At 40.1% G+C, this 10,897-nt stretch overlaps 1 protein-coding gene and 2 long non-coding RNA genes across 3 annotated transcripts; all 3 read right to left on the bottom strand.

Annotated features, from left to right (window-relative positions):
* Positions 1–210: 210 nt before the first annotated feature.
* LOC106580450 (uncharacterized) lies at positions 211–2,146 on the bottom strand. Its single transcript, XR_001322894.2, has 3 exons — positions 1,839–2,146; positions 805–903; positions 211–563 (listed from the first exon to the last, which is right to left on the bottom strand). It is a non-coding gene; the product is annotated as an uncharacterized lncRNA (long non-coding RNA).
* Positions 2,147–3,010: 864 nt separating this feature from the next.
* LOC106580449 (potassium voltage-gated channel subfamily V member 2) lies at positions 3,011–6,082 on the bottom strand. The gene is made up of 2 exons (XM_014161529.2): positions 4,675–6,082; positions 3,011–4,055 (listed from the first exon to the last, which is right to left on the bottom strand). Exons 1-2 carry the CDS (start codon positions 6,007–6,009, stop codon positions 3,795–3,797), a joined length of 1,596 nt encoding a protein of 531 aa, XP_014017004.1. The 5' UTR covers positions 6,010–6,082; the 3' UTR covers positions 3,011–3,794.
* A 653-nt stretch (positions 6,083–6,735) lies between these two features.
* On the bottom strand, positions 6,736–10,415 carry LOC106580485 (uncharacterized). The gene is made up of 3 exons (XR_001322897.2): positions 10,250–10,415; positions 9,785–9,864; positions 6,736–9,629 (listed from the first exon to the last, which is right to left on the bottom strand). It is a non-coding gene; the product is annotated as an uncharacterized lncRNA (long non-coding RNA).
* Positions 10,416–10,897: the final 482 nt, after the last annotated feature.

The raw sequence follows: 10,897 nt of genomic DNA, 5'->3' as shown, positions 1-10,897 counted from the left end.
AATAATCTTATCATTTTTGTAGCTTCAGTTTTAATATCTAGAAGATTAGAAAGAACAAATATTAGAGTTGATGGTTGATGAATGACGCTTCATATATATCCATAATAGCATATCCATTACTCAAAAACAAAGCAAGTGTGACAAAAAAAGTTATTGACGCAAGTGCAAGGAAAAATGGAGAAAGGATGAAATGAAGATTCAAAGACAGAATAAATATTTACCATTTATTTATCAAGTAGCATGTATGACATTGTCATGAGGGTGTGTAACAAGGGTACAAACATTTAACTTTACTTACAATACTGCATTTGTGATATTACAGTTCTGAATCCAAATAGCAAGCCATTATTTTATATGCCATGTAAATGACTACAAAAAACTATATTTGGTCTCCAGACCAAGTGAGGGTTTATCGGTTAGAGTGCACACGTCAGTAAAATAACGGAGAGTTTTGGACCAAGTATATCCAGGAAAATAAGAGTGGAAAAATACAGGAGCAGTGTGAAGAGCTTCGAAGTAACTTCTCCCAGTGCCAGCTCATTTCAAAATCGATTCTTCACTGGCTGTAGTGAGAGACCAGAAAAAAGTAGATGTCAAGTTTCTATACAGAAACAATTAAGTGTTTAATTACATGAAGCATCTGTTTTACTGCCATATGTTATTATTCAGGCTATTCCTATAGAACATGCAAAATACCTATTGATGGACATATATCTAAGTATGCACATTTGTTTACTTTAAAAGAACAAACATGAGGATAGCAAATTTGCCAGTAATCTCTTAAAAACAAACATGGACGTTTACCTTCAGCTAGCGCCTTGGCAATTTTCTCTTGTTCTTCATGAACCTTCTTCTCCTCTTCCTCAACCCTTCTTTCCTCCGCAGCAATAGGCTTTAGTTCATCTGAAATTAATTTAGAGGGGAGAGTGTCAAAATCAAAACTTAAAATGGAATTACTTCTGAAAAAAAAATCAAACACCATATGATGTACCGGTAATCTATTTATGTGAAGAACTATGAAGAATCCTATGTTATTGCAGGTTTTCAACAAGTCAGTGTCTGCATGGCTTCAATGTTAAGGTTGCTAGTTTAGCTAACGTTAGTCTGTGGCCACAGTATAGGACATTTGTACTCTAACGTTAGTATGCCACAACCTGAGGCGTCCATATGGCATGCCGCCTGTCTGCAGAGTTAGTCAATGTAAAACCTGTATTCAAGGTTCACAACTCACCATATCTCCTCTTGCCAAATACTATACCAGCTATCAACGCTGAGTACCTTGCTGTCTGTAATGAGAAACAAATGACGCATATCAGACAGTGTCACTCAGGCAATGATTTAATGCTAACATTAGACAAATGCTAGCTAATTCACGGCCTTTTTTATTTTACATTTATTTAACTAGGCAATTCGGTTAAGAACAAATTCTTATTTACAATGACGGCCTACCCCGGCCAAATCCCAACGACGAAGGGCCAATTGTGCACCGCCTTATGGGCCTCCCAATCACGGCCAGTTGTGATACAGCCTGGAATCGAACCAGGATAGACCGCTGCGCCACTCGGTAGCCCACAACAACAATCTGCATGCAATGTCAAAGCTGTCAGCTGATGCATAACATGCGCAAATTATTGCAGGTTTGGAAGTAATAGCTATGTGTTGAAAAAGTAGCTAGCTAACGTTATTAATTATTCCACTAGCTAGGTTGTTAGTTAGCCAGCTGTCTGAGATTGGCAGAGATCTTGAACAATGCAGCATTGTGCTGCAAATTAGGAAACAATTTATTTTTAAACCAAACTACTTTCAACAGCATGTTACACAAATGTGTTACCACAAACCTTAATAAGCGGTGACACTGCCACTGGAGGGACCATTTTGCTGCTGGTTTGTGTAGGTTAGCCTGCTCCGAAATTTTGCACAACAGCAACACCAGAGGTCACTTTACAGATGAAAAGGATTGTGGGAAAATGCCGGCGTCTAATTTTGTTAGCGCTATCTGGAATCCTTGGGATGTCCCTCCCCCTAACCATAACCCTTACCTAACCTTAATCACGGATTAAACCATTGAAAATACCGTAATGAAACCGTCCCAAGGATTCCATATAGCGTTATCAAAGCCACAAAGGCAAAGACCCCGCCTATTTCTACAATGTCTCTTTTTAAAATCAATTTTTTAACCTAATCCTAACTTCAACCACATTGCTAACTTTATGCCTAATCCTAACTTTACATTAAGACCAAAAACCTCATGTTTGTTGTCATGAAATTTTACGATATGGACATTTTCACTTTGTGGCTGTGATAACTAGTGAAAACCCCTTCACGTTCACTTGTGGTTCATATGTTTTATAAAATTACAAAAAATATCTTTATTTTATCAAACCTTATAATCCTCAATTTCATAACCGAGTATTTAGCTAAATGTTCTAGATTATCAAGTGTGACGTATTAAACTCGCCCACCACTTTCTGCTCTATCAACACTAACCACAAGATGCCAGCAGCTGCAAGCTTTTGTGGGTCTTTGCTTCAGACAGGGAGCAGGCTAATTGGGCAGGATCAGACAGATTAATAGAGTATGGGATCTACTCCTGCTGTAGTGAATGTATTTGCTGCTACAGAAAGCTTCTCATCATGGTAAGGTGTTCATACATTCCAAACCATACATGCCGAGCCTATTTTAATGATGCAAAACATACCCTCTCTCACAATCAGTAGGTAAACTATGTTGTTTTGTTTTTCCATCTGGGATTTGGCCTCAATCTTGCTCGGCATGACACATGAATGACAACAATTTACAACAACCCCTCTCTTCCTTTAGTTATTATGCCCCCAGCCTCTGGAATAGCCTGCCAGAGAACCTGGGGCAGGGGAGCTGAAACTGTGGACATATTTAAAAGAGATCTTAAAGCACATATTTGTTGTTTTGGTTTTCCTTAGGATGCTTTTTAGTTGTTCAGTTTGTGTCATTCTTTTGATTTTGTTTTGTTGTGTAGAAAATATTTCAGCTTTTGTTTTCATTGTTTTTTATTTGTTTTTTTCCCTGTAAAGCCTGTAAATCACATTGCATTGCAAAATGTACACATAATTGCTTTATTAGTGAGTGACCATGTTTGTCTTTGCAGCAGTAATATAATGGCACATACAAAAATCATGTAGCATTATTTCTCTTTATTGAACATACGTACAAGAAAGGATTGCAAAATCAAATCTCATTAAAGCTCCATGCTATTCAAATGTTGAAAAAACACAAATTAAAACAAAAAAGCAGCATGTGACATAAAGGACATTAAGCAAAGTAGAAAGTGTTTCAATCATTAAATGCATAAAAATATATAAAAAAGGAGCAATAGAATCAACTTGACCTGACAGGGCAAGTTGCTCCATAGCTGTGAAGCTCTTTATGACAATGCACTGTCTATATGGTATTGTTAACAGGCCTACCCTTTGGGGGAGAAGCACTCTCATTAGGTAATATGTGTGAAGTGCAGGGGTTGAAATGGAGAAAGAAAATCACTCCTGGAACCCTCCAATGTAAAATCTATGAATTCAATGTGAAATGCAAAATGTTACATTGCAAAATGTTTTCACGCCCAGAACCCCCTTCCCCCAGACTCCCTCCCATTTCCACCCCTGGAGAAGCATATCTGACGGGTAAGACAAGAGGGTGCATGGGTTTTCAGCAGTTTCAAAGTTAACATTACTTTATTCAACCCGATACTATATATGTTGCCAATGTAAGGAAGATCAGGCAGATATTGTGTCTTACAAAGTCCTAAACAGTTAGCTGTACCATCATGTAGTGTGTCCAACTCCACAACAAAGTGAGATCTTCATTGCTGTCCTTTTGGCAAACCTAATTTTCCCCCGGTTCTTCATGTTTGCGGTGTACTCGTGGGATTTCAGTTTGGCGTAGTAGTCTGAGAACTTGTTGAAGAGGATGGAGATGGGCAGTCCGTTCAGTATGATTCCAAAGGAAATACAGAAGAAAGCAAAGAGACGCCCTAGGATGGTCTCTGGATACATGTCTCCATAGCCCACGGTGGAGATGCTCACCTGGAGGGCAGAAATTGCAAGAGTTATGGAACTTGAACCCCTTTCACAGTGAAAATGTAAAAGTGTTATCTGTCCCACTTCAGTCACAACTTAAGAAATTCCTATCATACCCTTTCAGAGAGAGATATACAGGGCCTAAAAGTGGCCTGACTTTATGTCCAGAGTGTTGATCAAAATTAAGCACATACGGCATGCTTCATGTGGACAGGCATGGACATGGACAGATACACATATTCTAATGGAGATGCGCTGACCTAAAGTCCACCCTGTAATAGCATTATAGTATTAAGACACTATCCAGGAACCATATAAACCATCCATTTAAGTAATGTCAGGCCATGCAGTTCATATGAAAAGGTTACTGGTACTTAGATCAGTGTTTAAGCTTATCATTCAGATAGTGGCCACTGACAGCCATTGTGCAGTAGGTAGTATTATGAGGGGACTACAGAGCGAGCCATATACCGGACACACTACAGACCTGAAGCCAGACCTGAGCCTCCCTGCATCATCGCTGGAAGATCACCAGAAACATAGCTGAATATAAAGCTACAGAGAATGAAAGTTAGATAGACTTTTTTTAAACTCCTAATGGCCTATTGTGAACTAATATACTTACAGCAGCCCACCACCATGCATGGGGGATGCTTGTGAAGTTGGTTTGGGGCACGTCATGCTCCACAGTGTAGACCATGGCAGAGAAGGCGAAGATTCCCATGGCGATGAAGAGGAAGAGGCAACCCACCTGCTGGTAGCACTGGCGGAGTGTGAAGCCAAACGCCCTCAGTCCGGTGGAGTGGCGCGCCAGCTTCAAGATACGAAATATACGCATCAGCCGCATGATCCGCAACACCTGGCCCAGCTTCCCCACCTGCCCAACTGTCCTCATGTCGTGTTCGTGCTTCACGTAGTCATTGTTTTCAAAGCACTCCAAAGCCAGCTGCAGGTACTGAGGTAGAATAGCGATCAGGTCCACCGTGTTGAGCATGCTCCTGGCGAAGGTCTGGAGGTCAGGTGTGGACACCAGCCTGAGCAGATACTCCATGGTGAAAAAGGCAATGCAAAGAGACTCCACAAATTCACAGTAGGTCTTCCCGCTCAATTGGCCAGAGGGAGTCTTGTACTGCATATCCTCTACTGTGTTGAGTGTCATGGCCACCAGGGATACCAGGACAAACAGGCTGGAGACCAAGGCCATGAGCTTGGCAGGGACAGAGGAGAAAGGTTTTTCCATTAGGTTCCAGATCACTCTGCGGTTATGGCCCATAAACATGTCCTGAAACAGCTCCTCATTCTCCTCGATCTCCACCTCGGCCTCCAGCTCTCTCTGGATGTTCAGCTGCTCGTTTATTTCGTCCTGTCGCTCCTCAAAGGAAATCCGGCAGCAGCGATGGGTGTTCTTGATCCTCACGCCCCAGTAGTTGATCTCCTCCAGAAAGTTTCTGGGACACAGCTCGTCTTTTATCCACAGCACCCCAGTTCTGTAGAAGGTGAAGATGTTGTTGAAAATCTCTGGGTCCCTGTCGAAGAAGTACTCATTTTTCTTGACTTGGTAATCGTCACACAGGTCCAGTTTCTTGTTGTGGTCTGTATAGGTGGCAAGCCGCCCTATCCTAGTTTTGGGGTACCTGGCCGCCAACCGGTAAGCTATCTGATAGGACTTCCCCCCAACATTGATGTTAAGATTGTAATTCTTGGTGGGTGAAGCCAGCCTTGAAAGAAGAGCCAAAGGCTTCTCATCTTCCTCATCCTCATACTCAGAGTAGATGTCATAAATGTCCTTGCTCAGTTCCTGCATGGAATTCCACTCTTTTATACAGCTGTCCTTGGTGAATGGAAGGGTGCTGTCTTCTGAGGGTCTTCTAAGTTCAGCACTAGGCCCAGTGACTTTGTAGTTAGGGAAGAGGCTCTGCCTCCTGTTCCAAAGGTTGAGCATCCTCCCGGTGCTTCCCATGTCGTTGCCTTCCGTGGGCTATACAGCAGACGGCAGATTCAAATCTGGGAGCATTACTGTTCTACTTTAATACCCCCCTCTGATTAAGCGCATGCAGAGGATGTTAGCAGGATGCATTGTGTGCCACGGCCCCATCAATGATGCTGACAGAGGATCCATGTGCTTACAGAACATTTACATACCATTATCCCCTCCAGAGCTCCTCTGGCCCTGTGTGTAATGTAAGTGCTTTAATGTGTTTGGACCCCAGGGAGAGTAGCTGCTGCCTTGGCAGCAGCTAATGGGGATCCCTAATAAATACAAATACGTCTGTCAGTGAACACACTTCATTAACTCACTTCCTTAGAGTCTGTAAACAAGTCTGTATACGGTATGTGTCATCAAACTGAGTATACGAAGACAAACTGATACATGAACTCTCCCCTTCATGAATTCATCAATAGGTTTGCTATAGTGTTGTTTTGGGCAGAGTAGGGACTGCTGTTACCTCAACTGCATCCTTGTCGACTGATACTGCTGAGCACATGCGTTCATGAACGCTGGCCAAGCACTGCTCCAATAATCTAGGTGTAGACTAATCCATTGTCTAGGTGATAGTTTCCTTAGGTTTAGGGGACAGATTAAGAATTTGAATTAATGACTCTCCAACAAGGGGATTTTTGTATTCTCTTGTGATACAATACATTCATTTTGGTTTTCACATAATTCCAGAAAATAGTCTGAATGTTATTGTTAATTGTTTATTGCCAGATTGTAATGACACAGAGACCCCTGTGCTGCAGGAGAACAAAGAGGTTGTGTGGGTGTTTAAACAGGATAAGGACTTTAAGATGTTAACATGCTTCCTGTCAGAGTGGACAACAGGTGTCTGTGGTCTCTCTTAGCCTATTAAAATCAAGGCCACAAGCTCACTTTGACAAGATATTAAATTACATTAATTACGTTACAACTACACATGGAGAACAATTATATACAATAACACTGACAAGAAGACTGATAGTGATCGTAGAGAAGATATTAATTCTATAAAATAACTCAACAGCCATTTTATTGTCTGACATAACTTGGCTTGGAAAAGGAATCCTCTTATAGGATATCAGATTATTGACTTGCTGATTAAAAGGTCTACACACAGATCCAGTCAAACACTTGTACTGGGCCAGTTTCAATATAATGTATTTCCTTTTTTCTCCTCTGTTTCCATACCAGTCTATTGGTTAAAGCAATTAAGGACTTAAGCTGAACTTGTTATAGCCTTGATGTTTGAATAGAGCTGCCAGGCTCTGGAGAACTATGTTAGTGTTTCACAAAAAAAACATGTTTATATGAACTAGTGCACTGAGGGTCAGGTCAATCTAAATTGAAATTTGACCTCATCCCTAGGAGCAAGCATTTGTTTATTTTATTTTCACTACAATGTTTTTGTATTTAAGTGAAGAACATGCAGAAATAGTGTTTGTTGTTGACTAGACAGACCTGGTCATTACAGTAATTAGACACACATCAAGACCTATTAGGGTGTAGTACTCAGTCACAAGCAGTATCATACCATAGGATTACGTGGATTTCAATAGGACCTCCAAATGGATTGTAAAGAGTGTTTAAGAGTGAGAGTGAAGAGTGAAGAGTGTACAGTAAATTCAAATTATGAATATTATACATCTTCACAGGTACTTGAATAAGAGGCTTTGAAATGTCAATCAACATTTTATAAATGTTAATGAATACAATTCCCAATGAAGACAACAACAACTTACTTATTTCAGTTGGGAGTTTTGAAAAACAGTGCCTAATAAGTGTTACAAAATAGAGGTAATTTCTGACCAGGCTATTAATGTTAGTATGGTGTTCTGTCCACATTATCAGATGAGTATGAATTTTACACCGCAAGTGGTTTTAAGCGGCTCAAGAGCTTAACATTCGCAATGCATCAGATTACAGACTGTTATCATCTCAGGACAACAGGGGGCTAAACTGGTTGCAGGTTATCATCTATACAACGTGGCAGATGCATTTAGCTACCTTCTGCTGCCTTTTGTATGGTAGGCTGACCATTAAGGGTCCACCTTGGTCTATGGTTCCTATACGTTCCATGTAGGAATATGAAAAAGTACAACTTTACATTTTTTATTTGGGGTCCAAGTAGTGAAGCTATTTGAAAAATATTTTTCTGTGTCTGTGTCACAAGTAAATGATCAATGTGTGTTGTGCGGTGGCAAACATACTTCATGCCATGAGCTTTGGTATCTCTTAACAAATGTGTCTCTGTAATACCAGAAAAAAACAACAACACCCTCTTGTTCACTCACTGCATTGCATTCATACCAGAAGTTAAACGCCATCTGCTCCAGGGTCTCTGTGTCTTTCTGGGTCAGACATTCAATTGTATACCAGACAAACTTTACAGTACAAAATTAAACCAGGAATGTATCATCATTCATTCATTCAATGATAACTGAGGACACAATGGGAGTCACAAAGAATGCCCAACAGCTGGCATTATCTGTAAATCGCCTGTAATAAGTTTTGCAGTATAATCAAAAGGCCCAAAATATCCTGCAGCACACGAAAAGGTACTCTTTCTGACTTCCGTCCTTTTTCTAAATGTTTAAAGAGCATTTATTTACAGATGGTGGATCCTCTTTTGCAAATAGACTAAATGTTGTTGACAGTGTTAATGCAATCTGTGTCACCTTCCAAAATAAATCAGACAAAAGATAAAAGATGGGAAAAAATACATGTGAGACTGACTCATGGAAGACACTGAGCAATATAAAGTACAGTACATCTACATATTTATCACTTATATAGTGCAAAATATTATAGTGATTCATTTTCATGAGCGTTTTAGCCAGTTGCAGCACAGGCGCCCCTCCAGCTCACTATGTGGCTGCAACATGCTCATATGTTCATAAAGACAAATGAAGAAAAAAAAGCCAGCTTTTATGTCTGACTTTAATCAAAGATATAATAACTTCCTCTCTGCTTTAAATGTTATCACCTCTAGCTGGAACTGGCTGAGCTTGAGGTCTTGTTATGTATACTACAGTAAAACAACCTGGCACACCAGCTATGTCATCAGTGGTTCCCAATGGAACTGACTGCTGGGGAGTTAGGCTTAGTATTGGGGAGACTGGTGGAGGTGTTGGCTGCTCCATAATGGGTATGGGGTATGGGCCCGGAGGAGGAGTTGTGCCCACATAGAATGTTTGAATTGTGGCTGTGTCAGTGATTGATGGCAGAGCCGTTGTGACCATAGACCGTATATGGGTTGTGGCATTATCAGAAGTCAGACTGGGAGAATCAGTCACTGCAACGATGACTGGATGCTGTGAGGTAGCCTCAGTTTCTGTCCCATTTAGTACATCTGCTGATGAGGCATCAGTTTGAAGTGCGGTTTGTGAAGCAATTAAAGCATCATCAACTTCTGAGGCTGTTTCAGAGGCTATAGCTTCGCTGTCTGGTGGGTCTGTCTCCTCCTGAGTGTCTGGTATTGCGGTATCAGTGCCAGCGACCATTGGCTGACCATTCTCTGAGGAAGACTTGCTGGACTCCCAGGACTCAGACGATGCCAGGCTGTCAGCCATCATGCTTCTGAATTGGAATCCATGTAGACTGACCTGGTTTCACAAATATAAATACTATTTGAGTGTAGAAACATAGAATAGGACACTTTTGACACAGTCTCTATTCACTGACTTTGTCATTGTGCACATTATAATAATTACAGATTTATCAGAATAAAGATGATGGATAACAGCAGGGGCACTCTTACTGGTTTTGAAGATGCTACTGTTGCCACAAATAAAATATAAAAGGCGGTCCTCAAAACCTCCAATTTTTTTCCCTTCATTTCTGAAAGAGTAAAATAAATGTCACTGTTTTTAACATAGTAAACTTGACAAACAATGTTGAGTACCAAAGGTTTATTGAATACATTAGAATTTAACATAATTCACTCTATAGGGCCATGTGTTTTGAACTATCATGTCTCATTACCTAGATTTTAACTGTTATTTTAAGCCAGGAATTAGAATTACACCCAGAATTAAAGCAATTATCTGAGGATGTAGCTGGACCATCTGACATAAAAAGAAAAGGAGACAGGTTGCTGAAAAAGCTTTAAATAAAGGTTCAAATCCAGGTCATGTGATATGATTGTCCAAAACACAGGACCATTTGACCATTCAACACGATATGGCAAAGACTAGTAGAAAATCCATTTTATTCTAAGCATTACCTTGATTAGGTTGAGTACCCTCTCGTCTTCAGCATAAAAAGGAAGGGGTATACAGTCCCAGTGAATACACATGAAAAGTTCCTGCTCCTGCTGTATATCCAGTGCTACTAAGAATACTATAGAATCAACTGGGATGTATGAATGAACAATAGACACTGTATGAATGGGGTATGCTTATATGCATGATTTGGTGCGTGGAATAAACCAAGTGTCACTCCATGATAATTCATGACATTTTCTGACACATTTACATGGCAATACTGGTATATACTTTAGTCTTGTCTATATTTAAAGAATAGATACTTCAACATTAAATCCCCCAAAGTGTTGAATGAGAGAGTAACAGAAATAACATACAGACAGATGAACCAATGTAATTTGAAGAAAAAACTATAAGCCCGGTAAACAACTACTAAAACAGAATTTTAGACCCAGGGCAATATTCTGTCAAGACTTTACAGTAGTCATTAAATGAAGAATGATTTTTTAATTATATCATACCACCAAACCAAAGGAACAACCTCATTCCTCAGGAACTAAATTCATTTGAGTAAACACAGAAAAACAAATAGACCAATACACATTTTTCCTGAAGCAGAGAAGCTACAATCACGCTGCACATTAAAATGCCATTATCTAATATTCATG

This window comes from Salmo salar, chromosome ssa20 (genome assembly GCF_905237065.1).
Source record: "Salmo salar chromosome ssa20, Ssal_v3.1, whole genome shotgun sequence".
NCBI classification, from domain to species: Eukaryota; Metazoa; Chordata; class Actinopteri; order Salmoniformes; family Salmonidae; genus Salmo; species Salmo salar.
Note: the sequence above shows the minus strand (reverse complement) of the source record. Positions and strands in the feature narration are given on the sequence as shown.